Genomic DNA, 21955 nt, shown 5'->3' on the forward strand with positions numbered 1-21955 from the left:
TGACCCAAGTGGTGAAAAGGCAGTGAAAAGCACAGAACCAATATTATGATGGTTTTTATATGGTAAGTATCTTTTCAGATTATTCTGCTTCTGACTGTATAGCCTTGAGAAGCCTTTTCTACCTATTTGTGTTCCTATAGCTCAAGGGAGTAACAAATGTATTTCTTCCAAATAGTTCAAGTTAGACTAAGGGAGAAGGTAGATTTTTACTTTTTTCAGGCAACAAAGGATGTGTGAAAGCACAGAGAACATGAGCCTGTCACATTACACCCAGGATTCCTGGAAGGGCTCCTACTAGCAAGGTACCGGTAAGTGATTAAAGCTTTAAGAACTTTTGCTTGCTCTGGGGAGCATGACTTCAGCATGGAGTAGTCTATCAGTGTAGGGTGCCCTCTGCAGCCCATTATTTTTCTATGTACCGTACTTTGTTTCCCTTTCTCCCCAATACACTCATTAACAAATAGCTATTTGTTTTATGTTGCAGTAACCTAGTTAATCATTCAAGACATCATGCTACTATTCTGCACAATAGGAATGCAAGCAAAAGTTGATAGAGATTGCTTTCTTCGTTGAGGTAAGACTCATTAGCTGAGCCATATAGTTGGGATTGTAGGAAGCAGCTCAGTCCCAAACTAACCTAATGGTAAATAATAAATCAGCATCTCACTTTATCTTTGATAGTTCTTCTCTGCAGGAGTCACTGTGGGGGATGGAAGAGAGGGCACTGAACATGAAGAGGTATTTGCATCAGGAAGCTTTAGGAAGATGGCACTGAATGGAAAGAGGTATTTGCATCACGAAGTTTCAGGAAGGAGGGAAAAACCTTAGAGATTGCTTCTTCCAGGTCAGGGTTGTGATACAATGGTGGAGCACTACAGGAAAATTAGCATTCTATGCTGCCCATCCTGTATCTGTTCTGTTCTCGGGACTGATTCCAGCAAAACTGGGATCCCCTTTAATAGTATTCGTTTGGGCTGCAGAAAGGCCCAAGATTTACTTTGCATATGTTTTCCCCTTATTCCACCTGGCCTCAATGCCATGCAAGCTAGCTGGGGTCAGCACCCATGGCACCGAGGATGGAAAGATGAAAACGAGCATTGCAAAACATTTGTAGGGCTAATGTCAAGTTAAATAGCAAATATCATTTAGTTTCCTTTGTGAGTAGGGCTGTCCTCAGAGGCTAGTCCAAAAGGCAGCGCTGCCAATTTATCACCTAGTGATTTACTTGAATTCCAGACACTACCGTGTCTGCTTTTCATGGACTAACTCCAGAAGAAAGAGGGCTGTTGGGATGTCATCAGCATGATATTATGTACATATTGGGCTGTTACTTTCTGTCTTCTGTTTCAGTTATATTAGGGTTGTCCCTTATCCTCTAGGCAGATAGTGCCATTACCAAGGTGAAAAGCAGAAGGGACAGGGGACAACCCTGTGATGACACTCTTCTAAGCTCTGTTTTTTATACCATTGATTTTAATAGTATCAAAAGGTTCTGTCTACACAAATTTAATCCAATGTCTAAAACTAGATCTCGGTCTAAATTTAAGAGCTGTATATAGGCTCACTGAGCCTGGTTGAAAGTATCCAAAGGAGATTGTTCTGGGGAGGATCACTTATATATGACATAGATATAAGTGAGGAAAAAACTACGATTAAAATAAAATGTTAAGAGAGATAAATTTGCAGGGAATGGGAAAACGTATGCCAAGATGTAAAAGAACAAGTGGTGTTACAACTAATTGATAACAGTGGGAGTTCTGCATGTGGAATGACAAGGATAGAAGCTGACCTACTGTGAGCAGTTTAGGAAAAATATGAATGGTCGGCTCTCAGCTGTCAACTGTGATTTCATCAGGTCCAGGTGTTTCCTCTAGGGTGACCAGAGGGCAAGTGTGAAAAATCGGGACAGGGGGTGGGGGGTAATAGGTGCCTATATAAGAAAAAGCCCCCAAAATCAGGACTGTCCCTATAAAACTGGGACATTTGGTCACCCTAGTTTCCTCTCACTTTCATTTCTGAGAGCACCTTGCCTTTCTTCGTCTGCTTAAGGGTGGCCATGCTACCTTTGCTATTTGCCAGTCTGAGATTACCCTGCAGTGCAAGCCCAACAAGATGATCACTGAAAGAACTCTACCAGAGAAAACATATGTTCATGGACATGAAACAGTGAATAAGAATGAACCCTGGAATAAAAAAAATAATGGAAATGACTGGTAGGGGATTCAGAGCTGTCAGGAGCATCTTTAGAAATTGAGACACAATGAGACAAATAAGATTCTTCAGCTTCTGACTTTCAGCTGAAGAGAAGGAATTTACCTAAGGAGCAGAGAGATGAAAATTAACCAAATGCACTGAGCAGCAGATACAGATAGTGCTGAGACCCTTGATGTAATAGATTCTAGGAACAACTAAGAGAAAATGCAGAACAAATGCCTGGATTAAGAGCTTGGCAAAAGTCAGAGGTGTAATGGAAAAAAAACAAGAAAAGTTAGTAATAGTATTGAGCAGGACATTTATCTTATGGCTACGACTGCAACTGGTGACTGAACTGATCCATTGATTCATTTCAAGGGGAATAAAGACAAAAGGCTATCAAAAGTACAGGTCTGTTGAAATAAAAACATATAAAACAATAACACGGATGAGTCTCACTGAGACAGGGAGAAGTAAAATAATGCTGCAAATAGCTTTCTCCATACCTTGGATTAATATAGCTGCTGAAGATATTGCAGTGAATTGTCTCCATGGTACTCATCCTAAGGACAATCACATCAAAAACTGTGAGTAGTTTTTTGTAGGAAAAGTATGACATACATATATTCTGGTAAGAAACTGATCTGTATTTCCTAGCCCTAATGAGTTGACACTAAACAGATTATACAATAGCACTGTTACAATTTTCATTCCAAAAAATTATATCAAAGCACCAATTTGGGCCCAAACATATAATCCAAGCAGAACTTCCACTGTAGTCAGTGAGTTTTGCCTGCATGAGGACTACAGGACTGAGCCTCTTCTCATTAGGTATACATGCTATCTAGAAAAAGTGATGTGACTTATTTACTACTGAAAGATTATTCTTTATTTTGGGCAATAGGATAGAGGTAATTTATTATAAATAGTTAGGCTGCAATAGGCACTAAGACACTTGATCCTGTTCCCAATGAAATCAATGGCAAAACTCATATTGATTTAAATGGGAGCAGCAGGGCAATTAGACAGGACTTAGTAAGAGTCTAATAGTCCCTTCTGCAGAAAATTCACAGGACAGGATTCTGGGGAGGAGGGGGAATGTTTTTTACCTCCTAAGTCTCTGTTTTCCCTCAAGACCCAGATAACTTTCAGAAGCCCAGGGCCATCTGCACAGGAGGCTCTGGCTCTTAAGCCCTGGCTGCCAGAAAATACAGCTTCTGGAACCCCCTTCTTTCCCCAGACTTCCCTGCAGGGCTTGGGGGATGATGTACATCCTGACAGCCCTCCCCCTTCTACCTCCACTCTACTCACAGATCTGCCACCCCATGAAAGGCCTTTGTGGGATCTGGGACAGAGGGTACAATGTCATGGAGGCAGCTGATACCCCTCCACCTCACCCCTAGATTGCAGTTTTGTGCATGGAGAGTCCCCTATACACATGGACACTAGGAGGGGGATATCCCCTCTTCCCAAGTGCTAGTGTGTGGCTTATGAACCTCTCTTAGTCATCCCAGTCATACCTGAAGCCTAGAGGAGATTGTTGGTTTTTTTAGTGTAAGCCATTCAGTTGAACAGTTTAACCCTCGTCTCAGTAGCCTGCTTAGTCCAAGGATTTAATCAGTAGATGAATCTCGATAGATGTAGATGGATCTAGATCTGGAAAACCTTGTATAGTTTAGTCCCTATTATTTTTCTAAATTATACTTCACCATATCACTAAGCTTTCTAACTTCATATAAATTGTACCTTCTAGGTTAGCAGGCTACTACTATTACAAGGAAGGCTCTGTTCTTTTAAAAAGAAAAGTGATTTTTAAAAAGTGTTCAGTTGGATGGAAAGAAAATGCAAACCAGTTTCCTTTGTTTCTAATTAACACAAGCTCTTTAAAGAAACATTCCTAGGAAAGCTAAAAAGTAATAATTTTAAAAGAAAAGAAATTATCTGCTTTGTAGCAAAAAACAGTATGTTTGCACAGAATCACCTGTCTATCCAACCACTATAATAATTAATAATATTCTTTATCACTGGTATATTATTTTTCACTAAGAATCTCAAAGAAGGCTAAGTAACATTATCCCCATTGTATAGATTGGAAAACTGAGGTACAACGTGATTTCATGACTTTCCTAAGGCCACAAAGAGAGTCATTGTCAGACTCAATAATTGAATCCATGTCCCCTAACTTCTAGTACAGTGCTTCTCTTCTACAGCCTCTATCCCAGATAAATAGAAAAACTTTATGCAATTACTCAGATTGTAATCCTATATTTGCTGTTTAAATAAATCAATAACTCTATTTTAATATTTCAGTTTTCTCATATATACAAATCAAATAAGCATAAGCATCCCAAAGACAACTTCTTATTAATAAATAAATACAGTGAGTATTAATTCTTGAAATGCCATAATCCATATAAGTGGTAATTAACAAAATAAATTCCAAAACAAACCACTATCCAGTTTAACCTTAGGAAACTGTTCAGTTCCTAGTTGCTATAATTTAGGACTACCTCATCTGCAGTGTTTTAGTGAAGCCATTTGTGCTGTGCAAGGGAGTATCTGTGGTACTGGAAAAAGGGGCCGAGTTGGGCATCTGCCCTGCAATGAGACCTGCTCTGCCTCTAAATCATTATCACCTGAAATGGGATTTTATTATGACCATAGCATTATATGTAGTCCATGAAGTCAAGCAAAAGTGCTCACTCATAAACTTGTAAATTGCCTGATTTAGAACTAAATTATGTCTTCTGTGTGTTACCTTAATGGGAACTGCAAGTTCATAATCAATATTTGGCCTATAATCATTATTGTAGCAAGCCCCAAACTATCCTCGGAAAACCATGTTATTGTCATTGCTTGTGTATACTTGCAACAACACTGCAGTTTTTAATCATTGATGAATTACAAGAAGGTAGACTGTAAAATAATGCACTTTATATTCCAGGCAAAAATACATAGTGGTATTCAAATTACCTGATTTAGGGCCCAATCCTGTAAATGCTACCTCTTGAGAGTAGTACTTAATATTATGAATTGTCCCATTAACTACAAAAGCCTGCTCCAGCTCCATTGAAGTATAAGGCATTGGTAGCTTTTCCAGTGTCAGTGTATGGGTGTTTGATCAACCCCTGTTGGGATTACTTATAGCAATACAAAGTAGTAAGGGTCTACAGTTTCAGTACCTTAAGTAGCTCAGACCATCACCTTCTGAGAGTTATGGTACTTAGAAAACTGTAATTCTTCTAGTATCAGAGGGGTAGCCATGTTAGTCTGGATCTGTAAAAGCAGCAAAGAATCCTGATTCTTTGCTGTAATTCTTCTAATAATTATATCGTATCTCTGATTCACAACAAATATTCACACTCTTCTTTGATAAGCTCCTCTGTGGTTCCACAATATCTGTGCTTGCCAACATGATACCAATAGAAATAGTTTTGTAAATAAATCTCTCTTCCTCCTAAGTGTTTAGGCTTTACTTTATTTGTTTGCCAATTTAAACATATTATTTAAACACTGGCACGTCCTTGACAGCAGCAGAGTTGATTAAAAAGTTGGAAATTTGATTATGACCTTTAATTTTCAAGCAATATTTTTAATGAGACATTACGACCATTTTTAGTGAACACAAACCAAAAGTTTATATCTGGCAGATTTTAACTGTGCCATTCATAATCTAAGTAAGTGTCATATTATTACGTACCCTAAGAGAAAATATCTGATTTACTTTTACAAGTTAGTCGTAATCCTTACAGTGACAAGGGCAGAGCCTCTCCTGTTTTGATAGAAGTCAAAAGCAATAAGTAAAAATAAAGCATTTTCACTTAGGTAATATGCTATCCTATTTATCTATTAAGGCTCTAATTATGCACTGATTCAATGAGACTATGCAGGAGTTTAAAGTTAAGCCCCTGCAGAAATCTTTGCTGGATATAGCCCTGAACTTTTAATTTAGTTTTTAAAGGTTGACCTTATTACTGGCTGCTCTCCACTTTCTTGGTGTTATCCTGGCAAATTCTCCAGACTTCAGTCCCAGTCCATTTCATCTGTTCCCTAAAGGGTCACATTTTGACCTTGAATATATATGTGTGTGTAGTTCTCATTGACTTCATAGCTGAAAAGCTCGGTCTTTTGGGGCATACAAGCCCCATATATGCAGACTATGCAATTAAAAGGTCAACCCTATGCATAGAGAGGATTAAATCTGCTGTGGCTCCAGCAGTACAGAGAGGTTGGAGAGTCCAGGGCCAAAGTTGTTAAAAAGAATTGTGGGGATTCTTTTTTGTGAGCCTGCAGAGGCTGAGGTTTGGTATGAGAGCGACTCCCTGATAGTGATCCTGCAAAAGGTGATGGGGAAAGGGCCTCTTTCCCCGACCCTATGATGATAATAAGAAAGGATTCTGTCCACAATCCTGTAACTAGTGTGGGGGAGATAGAACCCTTCCCAACAGCAGTGATTAGGGGCTATCTGAGAAATTTGGGTTCCCTCCATCACTGTTTTGGGTGCTTTCTCTCACTCATCACTTGGAGAAGGAAGAAATCTGAAGCTGGGTAAATTCCAGAATCTCTCTTTAAAGAGAGCTCCCTTTTGGAGCTGTCGGCCTGTGTGAGGGTCTCATGCTGCTTGACTCTTCACTGACTGCCTCTTAGCTGAGGAAGAACTGATGCCGCATGAAGAGGTAAGGGAAGGCACTTAGTGTGGTAAGTGCCTTTTCTGATGTGATTTCCTAGATCCTGAGTATCATAAGAAGCTCCATCCCTTGGTTTGGGGAAGCTGTGTAAAGCCAAAATCTGCTTCACACAGCCAGCTACAGGGGAGAACTAACCTTCAGAATAGGGAACAGCTAGCAAGGCTGTGGTGCTCAGGAGGTTCACAGAACTTGGGTGATCCCTGGAGTCACTGGGGCAATAATGAGCTGGATAGAACCCTAAGCAAAACCAGCCTCTGCATACTATGCCATGGAATCTCATTGGGACTCCTATTCTAAGGAAATATCACTGACATTCACTTCCCCTCAGTAAAGTCCTTTACTCCATGGACTCCACTGTGCATTCTCAAAGGGGGCTATAGATGTTCCACTGCAGAGGCTAGTGGAGGTGGAGGGTGTTCCTCTGATAGATGAAATGTCACACCTGCTCCTGCATATGTAATCATACTTCCCCACAACCCACAGTGCATGAGCATTGCTAACTCAGCTCAAGGAGATTCATCTTTATCTCATTTGTGATAGGGCCCTGAATTTTTTGTAGCAGAAAGTCTTGTGTTTTATGAACCGTGAAATGCATGAGTAGCATTTCTGGTAGCATTAGACAGGGAGGAACTTTAAATAAACTACCCCTGTGTTTTGGTATATTCAACTCTTCTATTACTGTGAATTCAAAACTGAAATCACTCCAGGACAACCATTTATGACAGCCATTGGTCTCTACCACACATCCCTCTAATACTGACGGAGAGCTAGAGGCACACAGCTGAATTAAATCTGTCTTTCTAGCTGACTTAAAGAAAAGGCCCCATCAGCCCAGGAAGAAAGGTCCAAACACAGTCCTGTAGGGTGGGAGAATTATTGGGTGGGGTGAGACAGGGCCGCTCAGAGGGGGGGGCGTAAGTGGGGCAATTTGCCCCGGGCCCCGCAGGGGCCCCCACGAGACTATAGTATTCTATAATATTGCAACTTTTTTTTATGGAAGGGGACCCTGAAATTACTTTGCCCCAGGCCCCATGAATCCTCTGGGCAGCCCTGGGGTGAGAGGGAAGAACCTTCCACAATCACCAAAATATGAGCTATCAAACCCACCCTTCCCTCAAGAAAAGCCATTTCACCTAGAGTTGGTAGCATTTGCATAAGCACTGCCAGCCACGGACAGTTCTGCAGCTTGTGCCTATAGTGGTATGGAATTATTTGATTTATTATGTATCAGAGGGGTAGCCGTGTTAGTCTGGTTCTGTAGAAGCAGCAAAGAATCCTGTGGCACCTTATAGACTAACAGACGTTTTGCAGCATGAGCTTTCGTGGGTGAATACCCACTTCTTCGGATGCAAGAAGAAGTGCATCCGAAGAAGTGGGTATTCACCCACGAAAGCTCATGCTGCAAAACGTATGTTAGTCTATAAGGTGCCACAGGATTCTTTGCTGCTTGATTTATTATGGCCTTTAAAGTTGAGCCAACCTTTTTCTAGGATAGGTAAACCTGCTGCAATTCTAGGATTTCAACATTTTGCCTTGAAAACCACATATATTGCCTATTTAATAGGTCCTTTGTTAGGGCTAAAGGTCCAGTTCAATAACAATGATTGTTTTGCTTCCTTACTTCTCTGTTGAAAGCCCCACCTGAACCCTGAAAGATCATGTTTGTTGTTTGAGTTGGGATTCCACAGTAGGAAACCATAGGGATTTGTGCATGTTTTACTCAAATTCACTCCTTAGGTACTGCTAGTATGTTATGATAACTCCAGAGACAAGGTGGGTAAGGTAATACCTTTTGTTGACCAGCTTCCATTGGTGAAAGAGGCAAGATCTCCAGCTCACACAGAGCTCTTCAGACTTGAAGAAGAGATCTGTGTAAGCTTGAAATCTTGTCTCTTTCACCAACAGAAGCTAGTCCAATAAAAGATATTACCTCACCCACCTTGTCTCTAATATCCTGAGACCACCAGAGCTTCAGCCACACAGCACAATTAACTTTCAAAATAAACAATGTGTTTTGAAAATTGGATTTGTGAGAATAGGTACAGGGCACCCAATATACAAGATAAATGTTTATTTTTACAGTTCCATAAATTATAATATAAACATTGCACCCAACATTCAAAATAAATGCTTATTTTTGACACTGGTGAAAAAAAGCCAATGTATTTTAACAGGTCTGTTTCCATACTTAAAAGGATCGACCCCAGGCCACATATAAATGTGGGTATCCTGACAATTTGAAATATCCAAATAACATGTATATATCTAGCAGCATTCACAAAAATTAACTTAAGGTATGTACTACATAGCTTAATTGGATGGTAAACTATTTACCAAAAAGTATGTTGCTTTAAACAAATAAGACATACATTTCCTTATTATCCAATGGTCTTTGTGTCCAATTGTAATGATTGGACAGCCACTATTTATTTGTAGTTTTAATTTTAAAGATCTGTTCCCCTCTGTAACTGGTTTAGTACACAGATATTCTCTGATCGGTTTTAGAGCAGGAATGTCGACGATGTAACCAGATATATTCTGATACCTAAATTACACCGGAATTAAATCTAGAAAAAGAATGGATGCTAACACATCAATCCAAAACGTAGGATAAAAAAAATTCCTGGCAGTACAGCATTGCTACAACAATGTGCAAAGCGATATCTCCCATGACTGTGGGGGGAAAAGAACTTTGTTACGTGACTAAATTGTCACAATCAAGTAATTAAAGAATCCGGAGTTTTTAGGGCCGGATCCTTAGCGGTGTTGTTGCGGATGCTCAATATCTTTCAGGAGCTGCTCAGCACCGATCAGGATCGGGACCAGAAGTGACTGTTTTCTAAACCAATGTCTTCTTTTATATCTTTTTCCCCCCTCGATACTTCCTGAATCTGATGGCCCGGATCCTGTTCTCACCGACTGCAATGTGAGCAGGATCGAGCCCTGTGTACGCGAATAACTTATCGGTGAACCTTCAACTTGCAAAGTTATCTGCTTCATTTAAAATAAAGAACTCGGGGAACCCCTACTACTGCTTGGTGGGAAGAATTCTTGTGCATCTGCGCTACAAATTCTTTGCTTCCTCTATTAGGAAAACATATTGTCTAGTTTGGGGTGTCAGAGAGAGAGAAAATACAAGAGAACAGGTTAAATGTTGGCGACTACTCTATTATTGGACAATCTGCGAGTCAGTCACCCAACTGGCGCGACAAAAATGGGGGTAGGAGAGGAGGATGGAGGCGAAACACACGAATTCCCTGGTGACATTTGTGTTGATTTCATCAATCAGACTTCCTGGCAATTCTCCAGAATCCCGATCCGGGTAATAGTTAATTACCCATTATTAATAACACGTGAATTCCAAAATATTGATACTTTTGCAGAATTTCTCATATAATGTGTCCCCTTTATACTTGTGTATAGTTTCTCTTTAAAGGAGTGACTCTGGACTGTATATGTTGTCACCGTCTATAGTTATAGGCGCCCATTCCGTTTGGATTTATTGTAATATGGAAATAGCACTAAGCCCTGGCGGTTGACAACAGTTCTGCTTTAATCCTATATCTTACAATCACACCTCTTTATTTGCATGAGAGTGAAATTAAAGGTAGAAAAATCGATTCATTTGAATAGCTTAATCGAGATTCATTTTTCAAATGCATCATTGTATTTGAAATGGGCTTTTGCATGTAGACACCAGAGGAGATAAAGGATTCAATTCAGAACGAAAAAGAGTGTTGTCCGTGTGAGTGAGATCACGGAACCATGTAGTGTAGTTAAATGTCACTTGTACAAGTGATTCATCAGACATTTAAAATCTACTTCCCTGTATGTTCACTTTAAGGAGAAGAAAATTCCTTTTACAGTTTAGCAGGATAAACAAAACAAGCAGAAGCTAGGGGAAGAGACACTCCATTATTTCAAGGCAGATCATTAGTTAAGGAAAAACTACTTAACTGACAAAATCCGAGGCAAGAAAAGTTCATGTGGAAAAGACTAAAAGAAACCGTTGACCCAATAAAGTGTTCTTACCTGTCTAGGCAGGTAAACTGATCCCAAAAGAGAGGAAAGTAAATGCAACCTTATCGCATCTCACCTGTTCGTGAACTCCTCCTGCTGAGCGACTCAGAGTTCAACCCTTAAATCAAAGACAGATTCGAAAATGGTTATCCTGTGAGTCTGAGGCATACTTTTAAAATAAAGAGATTTCATATGCTGGGCTGGCCTGGGAGATGTTAAAATGCACGAAGCTATATTTTGCCCAAAAATTGCTATGGTGAACCTTTTCATCACTGTTGACATTTCACTGCCGAAGTGGTTTTATTCAGTCTAGATACTTGCATAAAATTGCATTTTGTCTTGGTATTTACCGGATTCTTCGTGGAATTCAGATGCTCTTTAAATCAATCGAAGTACGTTCTGGGAGTGAGAAAGGAGGATTCAGGCTTTCACAGTTCGCGTTGTCTCTGCCCAGTATTGAAAGGAAACACTTGCTACACTCTGCGATCTGGCAACTTCAGGATTTTCGTTGTATTGCCAGTCGTGTGCGTTTTTGTATGAAATGGAAGTAATAGGATTTTCCTGTTTCTGCCTCTTCTCTTCTGTAGAAAAAAAGCAAGCTGCTTTTTCCAGATAGATAGATAGATAGATAACCATCACCAAGTTTAGACCAAACAACTTTAACCCTTCCCTATAATACTCTAATAATACGGAAATCCTTTCTGATAATGACCAATTCTATGGTGCAGATCTGCACTTAAATTTATATACGGGAAAATGAAACGAAGTCTATACATTAATGTAAAAGAAAAATATCCTTAACTTTATGGAAAACGACAGATGATTGAAACAGCTGCACATGTTAGTGATGTGTCCCTTAACAGAACATCTGTTTAATGTCGATCAGACGATCTCACCAAGAAGCCACTTCAAATTAAATCTGAAGAATTACCTGCAGGTCCTGAGCAAACTCTCTCCTTAATTAAGCGACAAAGTTATTTTGTTCTAGGAAAAACAATTAAACAGCTTTTCCCTCCTCTGTCTCTCTCTCTTTTTTAAATAACTCCTGATAATTTAAAGTTTTGTTTCTGGGTTTAGAGGGTTTGTGAAGAAATGAAACTGTGGAGAGGTTGGAATATATAAATAACTTTTATATTTGGCAAGTTAGTATGAATGGCAAACACTAATTTCCCCCAACTATATTCTTCAGTAAATGAGATGACAAATAGTCCAAAAATATGCCATTTCACCTTGGTCATTGTCATTTTTTCCCTACCTGAGGCCTGCCGGGAATACCCTTACTCAGAAATAGTGCACAAAACTGATTGTGTGTACAAAAAATTGTGTGTTTTCTGTAAAATATGTAGTGTAAATTGTGACTACTTTATAAGAACAGCTTCCATTAACGTCTTTTCTAATTGTAATCCTGTTATTCCTTCCCCCCCTCCCCCATCTGCAACATCCTGCGAATTCTGATGCGGAGAAATCACTGAAAGGAATTGAGACTCTGACCCCCGTCAGACAATTCAAAGCCCCTCCCCGTTCTGTATTATTACTCTGCAAAACAAACGATCTTTGAAGAAAATTATTTCAGGGATTCGTTATAAATAGGCACAATCCGCACTAGTTCGATAAGAGGGAAGGAACCAGGGATACACTGTTATAGCCTAGCAAACACACTTCGGCAACTAGACTCATCCCAAGAGGTTTTATCTGGAGTCACCCACTCACATCTTAAGAAGAGTCTCCTTTCTTTCCTGCCTAAAGTGACTTAAAAGTATGCAGCTGACGTCCAGATCATAGGGCATGTTATTACATAGAGTTTCAACAGCTAGCTGGCTAGAGCGATCGATTGTCATGTACCCTTTTTAAATACCCGCAAAAGATAACCGCGCTGATCCCCAAGGTTAGATCCACCGCTACACTCAAGAAAGTGTATGGGAAGCCAGTCTCTCAAACTGCAGGCTGCAGTGCAGTAAAGGGGAGTGGGCATTGCGGGACTTTCCAGTAGCGGCCGATTCTTTGCCTCAGGCAGCTTGATTTGTAGAAGTGAAAACTGTTGTAAGAAGATTATAAACTGCAGTTGTTAATGTGCTATTACACCCAGTAGTTGTGTTTAAAACAGGTATGTGAGTTTGACGTAGCAGTTGGACAACAGGAGGCGCTGTGACTTTGTTTAATCAAATAAGTCTCCTGTACACCTATAATTTCAGTGCAACAAAATTGTCTCACAGTTGCCTTTCAGTAGAGGAAACCTACTATTTAAAAGGGGGCTGATTCTTTAATCAGTTATGTGTGCTGATATCATTGCTTATGTGTTTTAGATGGACGGAGAATGTAATTTTAAACAGGTTGACTTTTGAGCCAGCTAATATTTCTGCTGCACTTTGCCTTGTGATGTTTCTATATAATTTTGCAAGTGTATCTAGCAAACATGTGGCGTCGACAGTCATCTTCTTTTCGTGGGTTTTAGCTGATCTCTTTTGGGAGCTAATATATTTAGACAGTTGTTCACTAGAATTACATTGCTGCGGAAAATAGGATACTATCTTGCTTATCTCACACAAACGAAGAGTAGTTTGTAGTCTAGTCACCTGAAATAGAGAGGACCTTTTGCTGCTGAAAACCCCGCAAGTTTCATAGCGCATTTGTGTGTACTTGTGTATTATCCAAACAGAACCAAAAATTTTGAAATAAACAAATGACTCAAAAAGTACTAATTCATAGATTGATTAGTACTCATATGATAGATAGATAGATAGATAGATAGATAGATAGATAGATAGATAGATAGATAGATAGATAGATAGATAGATAGATAGATAGATCCTGCATTGTTTAATGATATTGTCTCTTAGTACGTTCCATGTGGATTTTGTTTCAACCTAAATCTTTTATTTACAGTGGGGCCATTTTAAAAAGCGGATTGTAATCCGATGCCTTTATCTTTTTATTTCTTTAACGGCACATTTTCATCCCTTGTTCTCGCCTGCTGATTTCAGAGTTTTGTTTGTTTCAAGGATTTAACTTAATTCTGTTGCCAGATTTAAAGAAAAAAGGGAAAGAAAAAGAACAAAGGACGGGATAACAACGCGTTTACTAGACAACTTAAAACCTATTTCTTCAAAGCAGAGATATTATATATGAGACTATATATTGGAATGTTAATTTATTTTTAGGTACTTCAATAAGAAAGTTGTCTAAGGTGTGATGCACGAGAATAGTAAAAATACAAGGATAGTTAAATGTGGCAGCAACCAAAAGCCGTTGTACATGTCCCATCTGATAACTGGTAAAGAAATTCAGATCACTTGTGTATTTTTAATGTTTGCTATGATTCGTATATAATCGATTTTCAAACGTCCAGGAAATTATGAAGTGGTTTATTCCCTGTCCCTTGCCTTTTCCCGAAGGCTTTTTACTACGAAGTAATACAAGTTCTGTCATCGGGACAAACATAAAGGATGTTGCTAAGAAACCCAAGAAGAGTCTGTGATCTTGACGTCAGATCAGAGAATCACAAAAGCTAGAAATTGATATCTTAGTTCACCCAGTTCACCCCCCTACAAGGGCTGGACGGATCGCTCACGTGCTTTTTCACCTTTTAGCCAAGTAAGGCCATTATCAGGCAGGCACCCGCATTTCTTGTGAGAAGTCAGAATAATGCACAATTTAAGTTACTAATCAGGCATCCGCTACTCATTATTATCACTGTTACTGTGGGTGACTATTTCCAAGCAAGCTTCTGGGCTGAATGCTTTCTATAACAAAGATATAAAATGGTTTCAGTGACTCACCTGATGTTTGTCAAATATAGGTTAATGTCAGTGGATCCGCATTCAAGCCGGTGTTCGTGTTTATTGGGTGGCTTAGCGTCATGCCTCACCGCTGTGACTCACATGGCATGGTTTCTAAACGTGTGACACAGTAAAAGAATAATAAAATATACAGCTACATCGAAGCCTTGTATGAAGGACTGGACTGGATTTAGTCCATGAACATGTCAATAGAATTTTGAAACACATGTTCGAGAACTTTGATTGAAATTGGAAGCACCAAAGTTATTTGCCTTGGTGAGTCGGGAGGCGAGGGGGGTGGGGGTGGAAAGTATTGTGTGATGTGATCATAAGACTAGTTCTCATTTCTTGGTGTGTGTTGGCTGCAGTCCTCAGTCAGTACTTTGAAATATATGCCGGTCGCCAAGTTAAAGGAGCATCTACTGTACTTTAGTAAACACAGCCCGGTAATCTCCGAGTTTGGAGGCTGGGTGGCCTTTTGTATTCTATTCAAACAGCGGGGGCTGCCCTTCCTTATCTACTTCGTGTAATTTCTAACGATCCCTGCTAGCATTTCTACTGGCCATTTGAAAGGAGGGTATTTTCCGTTTCTACTCTCCAACCCCCCCATCCCTCCTCCCACCTCTGTCTCTCCTTCTTTCCCCGTAGCTTAAACCAATTACACTGCTTTGCAAATAAAGTGACGCCCCGGGGGAGTTGCAAGCGAGTGGAACTGCCTTGTTTGCAGGTGCATCTCCAGCTTTGTAGGTGCGAACGTCTTTGTGCAGCGGACAAATGGGGAGAGGAGGAGGAGGTGGGCACTTCTGCGACGTAAGATCCACATCAGCTCAACTCCACTCACATCCCAGCCGGCACTTCCTCACTTTCTCAAGTGTCTCGCCCCACACCGCTCCCTGCCTCCTTTTTGGCTTATTATAGACCAGATCTCAACCCCCTTCCTCCCCCCCCCCCCGCCCCCTGAGTTGGCTTCTTGCTAGGCTGGGGCTGTGTCACGCTCCCTTTCCTGCTGCCTGTCTCTTGCAAAAAGGCTGGATGGTTACACCGGGCAGGTTGGCTCCATGATGTTAGGTGCTGTGAAAATGGAAGGGCATGAAACTAGCGACTGGAGCAGCTACTACACCGACAATCAGGAGGTGAGTGAATCATAAGAGCTCCCTTGTTTGCTGCCCCTGAGCCGCTGTAGCGGGCGAGGGGAGGAGGGGTGGGGGTGGGGGTGTGTGTAACAATATGGGGAAGCGGTTTGCACTCTAGATCCTGCCAGTGCAAACGTGCCTTTTCCAACCCTGAAGCCGGCCAAGCAATAAAGAAATCGCCACGCTTTCCAATAGCCCAATGGCGTTTCCGTGATAATGGGGCTGCTGCGTGTGCTTGGAGTGAGTGGGAGTGCAGGGGGGAGTTAGCGAGCTCGTTTAAGGAGCGTCATTTGTACTTTTGCACACACAAAAGCGCCCCGTAAACTCTCGGCTCGGTGTATAGGACTGTGCCCGAGCTCTGAGCGCCCTCAGCCCTGGGCTCTCCAGATGGTGCAGTGTGAGGGCCACGAGTTGCAAAAACTCTTGAAAAACACTAGCGCCTTCCGTCACTGTGGACTAGCTTGAATTTTAAGGCCTTCTTTACCCACCGTTTTCAACGGCCTCACCTGTTAATTCTGGTGATTTACTGGGCAAAATAATCAGTCGTTTCGTACTTTGCAACAAGATTTTTGAAACGTGGGTGCGCTTCTGCCTGAGACCGGAGGGTGGCGCTGCTGAGAGTCGGATCAGGCTGGCACCGGGGAACCTGTCTCTTTCTCCATTCCCTTTGCATTTCCATGTTGTTCTTATTTTTACAATATGCTCAGAAGGAACAGAAAGAAAGGATCAAACATAAACAAATGAACAATGATAGAGGGCAAATAAAACACCATTACGGGGTGAATTACCTCCCCTTGGAATATGGATTAAAACACAACAGCGATTGCTGTTTGCACATTTGTGGATGTGGCCGTGTAGCTTTCACACTGGAATGTTTGTGAAAAACAACACACTTAGCATTAGACAAGTAACAGATAATATCTACAGTCATGCACAGATTAGTACATAAAAAGGAGACACTTCACAGTAGAATTGTACATGTGTAGGGCTATAATGCGGGATATATACTAAATAGTTGCACACACATATATGAGTGTATATGTGTTCCCATACACTGATTTATAATGTTGAAGGGGAAAATAAGAGTCATATTAAATACTTAGCTTTTCTGTATTCAATATTCACTACCATAAAGTTCTGGAAGCCTCCCTTTTACTATGTTAGCGACAATAGCTTGTCCTTATTTGTTACTATAATAAACTCACTGTGCAGATTTTTATAAGGGAAACGCATTCCTGTATTAACCTGTTCTGGGAAATAATTATCTCAATATAAATTAAAATCAGGCTTGCAAGAGAAAAAGGCATGGTTGCTTATAATAAGTAGCTGCAAATACTACAGTCCATTAACAAAATAATTAAGCATAGCTTTAACTTAACAGAGTTGCATTTGTTCACTCTTAATTGTAAATGAACGAAAAAGGCCTTGACCCCATTTCTATTAAATTAGATTTAGTACCGGTTTCTATACCTTTACTAAGTTTGGCGATAGATTATAACAGTTCTGAAATGTGTCAGAGTCGTAATTATATTGCACAAAATAAAAGATGATAGAAAATCATAAGGAAACACAATATAGAATTCAGAGTAGTTATACTTTTGGAAGTGTTTTTAAATGTTAAATAATGTGACATTAGATATAACACAAATAAGGGTACACACGTTATATTTCAGAAATGTATTAATAAAATAATACCGTCTGAGCACGAACTGCTGGATTTCTTGAAATGGTATATTATTAGCTTGCTTATCAAAAAATTTAAATACATGGCAGCCATATGTATGATGATTCTTTTGTAGCAAAACCTAGGCAATTTAATTCAGCCTTGTCTAAAATAGACGTTTGTTCATTTTTATTAGCTGTATTAGTTTTATTAACTAATCAAAACATTAACAATATGGGCACATTCTAAGAGTAAAATCTATCCTGTTTTAGCCAATTGTTTTGCCATTATTTGTAAGTATGGTGCGTGTGCGACTTGTTTTGGTATAAAAAGGTGAGATGGTACTTTAGCGTAACTTTGTAATATAACCGTATGCATCAGCCGTTGGGGATACAAATACAAGCGCTTTTTCCAGATAAGCACTGTGTAAAAATATTTAGCCTTCTCACCCTACTACCCTTGTGCACGAAACAGCTGAAAATACAAACAGCATCGTTTCAGTATTATAGTAATGAAGTGACACAATATCAAAGGCAACAAGGTATTCACGTTGGCTGGCAATTTGTAAGACACGTCAGCTAATACTCGTTTTTATATATTATTACTTTTTGTATGTAAATAGGCTGGAGGTATAGAAGCAAATCAGTTTCAATGAGGCCCGAGTGTCTTGTCTTGCCCCGGACAGTCAGCTCGCCTGCAGAATCGCCGTGGTAACTTTCCTGGGGTTCGGCGGCGTTCTGGCTTTGTGTAAGGCAGGGAGACATCGCCCCGGCCCCTTGTGTAATGAACTCTTAGGGGGTCGCTTTCATCCAGTGTCCTGCCTTCTCTTCCGCTAACCGCCTCTCTTAATCTTGTGTCCCTGCTGCAGGCCTATTCCTCTGTTCCCGTCAGCAACATGAACTCGGGACTGGGGTCCATGAACACCATGAACACCTACATGACCATGAACACTATGACTACCAGTGGCAACATGACCTCCAGTTCCTTTAACATGTCCTACGCTAACACAGGGCTTGGGGCAGGACTGAGCCCAGGCGCCATGGCAGGCATGTCTGCTGGCTCCACAAGCGCCATGAACAGCATGACTGCCGGGGTGACGGCCATGGGGACTGCGCTTAGCCCGACCGGTATGAATGCCATGTCGGCTCAGCAAGCTTCAATGAACGGCCTGAGCCCTTATGCCAGCATGAACCCATGCATGAGTCCCATGGCCTACGCCCAGTCCAACCTCACCAGGACCAGAGACACCAAGACCTTTAAGCGAAGCTACCCCCATGCCAAGCCCCCCTATTCCTACATCTCTCTGATTACAATGGCTATCCAGCAGGCTCCCAGCAAGATGCTGACGCTGAGCGAGATCTACCAGTGGATCATGGATCTGTTCCCCTACTACCGGCAGAACCAGCAGCGGTGGCAGAACTCCATCCGCCACTCCCTCTCCTTCAACGACTGCTTCGTCAAAGTGGCCCGCTCGCCCGACAAACCCGGCAAAGGATCCTACTGGACCTTGCACCCCGATTCAGGCAACATGTTTGAAAACGGCTGCTACCTTCGCCGGCAGAAGCGCTTCAAATGCGAAAAGCAGGCGAACGGCAAAGCCGGTCAGGAGGGCAGGAAAGACCACTCCGGCGCCTCCAATTCCAGCTCCAACTCCCCTTTACACAGAGGTCACAATAAACCTGCCCAGCTGGAAACCGCAACCTCCGTCTCCAATCCCAACCCTTCCACCAGCCCCCAGTCTATGGACCACAATGGAGCAAGTACTGAGCTTAAGACCTCGGCTTCCGCGGCGGCCTCTACCATTAGCTCCGTCCCCGCCTTGGCGCCTATCCCTCACCCGCCGCACTCCCTAGCCCACGAGTCCCAGCTCCACCTGAAAGGCGATCCCCATTATTCCTTCAACCACCCCTTTTCTATCAACAACCTCATGTCCTCCTCGGAACAGCAGCACAAGCTGGACTTTAAAGCCTACGAGCAGGCTCTGCAATATTCTTCTTACGGGGCGGGCATCCCGGGCGGGCTGCCGCTGAGCAGCGCCTCCATGGCCGGTAGGAGTAGTATTGAGCCCTCGGCACTGGAGCCTTCCTACTATCAAGGTGTGTATTCCAGACCTGTGCTAAACACGTCTTAGCTCTGCTCCGTCACCTCCCGCACGGCGAGCCTGGTTCTCCCTCTCTCTAGCCCGGTAACTAAACTGTCAGGTCTCCGCCCGCTCCGTGCAAAAGGACTGTTACTTTATTATTGTATTCAAACGCGCTGTGTATGTTATTATAAAACAGGCCCTCCTGCGAAGTTGAGCGAACCCTCTATTGTACATACCCCCCGCCCCTCGCCTCTGCCCCTCCAAAGATTGCGGTAGCCTTTGCAGGGTGTTATTAACGTTAAAGAGAGAGAGAAAGAAAAGGTTGTTGAGCTTGTAAACTATTTGTTTGTGCTTTTCCATCCCTACCCACTCCCCACTTCTGTGCTCTATAATCTCATGCAAGTTTACAGGTATGTGGCAATACTTTTAACAATACGGAGATGAAGAAGCAAGCAAGTAGACATATAAGATTCTTTTTTTAATTAAAAAGGTTTGAAGGACAATACTGTGAAGTAGCAAAACACTAATCTCTAAGCGACAAGAAAACTATTTGCTTTCTCAGATTATCCTTTTGATACTTGCAAAATACTCTTCGGGTAGCAGAACAGGCATCAGCACAGATGCATGGGCCGGATCCTGCACTCTCATTGATGTCAATGGGCGCTTTGGAGCGCAGAATTTGGGCCAGATATTTCCCAGCGTTACCTGCCTTGGGATTTAATATAAAGTTACAGAGGTCACAGTCAGTTGAATTTTTTTCCTCCCAAGCTGTTACTGAAGATTCTCATTCATCAGGAACTCTCTTCAACATGTGGATGATATGCTTATTTAATTTGAGTCTCTTCATTGTGTACAAATTAGACCTATATATGTATAACAACGTTATTTTTTTCCAGAAAATATTGACTATTAGCCCAACGCAAAGAAAGAGGCGAGAGAGCTCGCTCTCTCCTTATATCTGTTTCAGAATAACACGTCCAGAATTTTTTATGGCCGTTTAATTATTGTCATTGTTAGCTTGTTTCATCCAGTGTTAATGCACTTTCAACAGTTTTACACGGTGTTAGCATAGCCAGACGGGTCTTATTATTATTCCTGTTCGCTTTCTCAATGTTCTTAATTTATTGCATGGTTTATATTTTCTTTCTTTACAGCCGAAATTGCTTTAAACAACAGTAAAAAATTACACATGAATTTTTAAAAAAAATGTTAATTTTATAAATGTGATTGTAATTGAAAAATATTTTGATTTAAAATGATAACTGAAAATTTAAGCCGTGAAGTATGTTTTTGATCATTTGCAGTTAAGGACTTTAAATAAATCAAATGTTAACAATGAATGATTTCTGCTATTTTCTTTCAATTGCATATGTGCGAAGGATAGAATAGACTTACATAAAATATAAAAATAGAGGGTGGATATGAAGGCATAATAATTTTAAACGAGAGACTTATTCAACGTTGAAGAACTCTAAAATTGTAAACCATAACGGGGATGCTAGCGTTAATAAGGAAAGCGATATCTGCTTTATTAGATTAGATAGATAGATAGATAGATAGATAGATTAGATAGATCGACCACACAAGGTCTCTATAGATAGCAAATATATTCCTGCATAAAATTTAAAATTTTAAATTTAAAATTAACTTGCTATGAAAAAATGCAATTAGATGAAAGTATAATATCCCTTTCCTTTAGAGTTTTAAGATTACAGAGTTTAGAAATTATCTTAACCGGTGCTGTGAATCTTTTGTCATTTTAGGGCAGGAAAGAAACTGAAAGTATCTCAGTGTGTGTACTGTTTACTAGGAAAGTAAAACTAACATTTTACACTATCTAAACGGTAAAAATCCACAACAGAGGATGCTTTTATTTTAAATGCCATTCGATGCCCCCTACTGTATATTTAATCTGTATTTATTGCAAATTATGCAGATGTTTCCGAGTGCAGCTGTGGATAACTAATTTAACAAAACATGCTTGTCCTTCTTAACGCTGTTCCTAAATATGAATTGGTCATAGTTGATATTGTTATGTATGCCAGCGTGCATTCCTCTCTGTATTGAAATGCAGCAGAACTGTTTGCAGTATAGAATGCAACACAGCTGTGTGGTTTTGTATAAACACATTTTGTACCTATTCTTCTAAAGATGCAGTTTCCAGGAATTAAGCTGTTGGTCATTGTTACACTTGAAGAAAATCTCTTAAATGCAACTTCACACCAACATGCTGCTCTAAGTCACAAAAATCATTAATCTCCTTAGATACTAGGCTCAGTTTCCAGTCCACCTACTTCTTTGTAGATCTTGCTCAGATTGACATCAATAACAACAACAACAGCTCTGGCAAACGCTGATCCCCAGCAAGCAACACTTGTTTGTGAACTGCATCATCGCGA

The 21955-nt window shown here is 40.8% G+C and overlaps 1 protein-coding gene across 2 annotated transcripts; it reads left to right on the forward strand.

Moving 5' to 3' along the window:
* Positions 1 to 559: 559 nt before the first annotated feature.
* On the forward strand, positions 560 to 20896 carry FOXA1 (forkhead box A1). Of its 2 annotated transcripts, XM_045016304.1 has the most exons (3): positions 560 to 574; positions 682 to 785; positions 18342 to 20896. In XM_045016304.1, the coding sequence occupies exon 3, from the start codon at positions 18369 to 18371 to the stop codon at positions 19602 to 19604; it is 1236 nt and encodes a 411-aa protein (XP_044872239.1). In that variant the 5' UTR covers positions 560 to 574; positions 682 to 785; positions 18342 to 18368; the 3' UTR covers positions 19605 to 20896. The 2 variants fall into 2 exon arrangements, with proteins under 2 accessions (XP_044872239.1, XP_044872238.1); XM_045016303.1 differs by lacking the exons at positions 560 to 574; positions 682 to 785 and adding an exon at positions 15428 to 15810.
* Positions 20897 to 21955: the final 1059 nt, after the last annotated feature.

Source organism: Mauremys mutica, chromosome 4 (assembly GCF_020497125.1).
Source record: "Mauremys mutica isolate MM-2020 ecotype Southern chromosome 4, ASM2049712v1, whole genome shotgun sequence".
NCBI lineage: Eukaryota > Metazoa > Chordata > Testudines > Geoemydidae > Mauremys > Mauremys mutica.

Excerpts from the sequence above, each read along its gene's own strand:
- FOXA1 (XM_045016303.1), top strand. The coding sequence starts at position 15,736 with ATGATGTTAGGTGCTGTGAAAATGGAAGGGCATGAAACTAGCGACTGG. Across the intron at positions 15,811-18,341 it reads ACTACACCGACAATCAGGAG|GCCTATTCCTCTGTTCCCGT; the intron begins GTGAGTGAATCA and ends TCCCTGCTGCAG.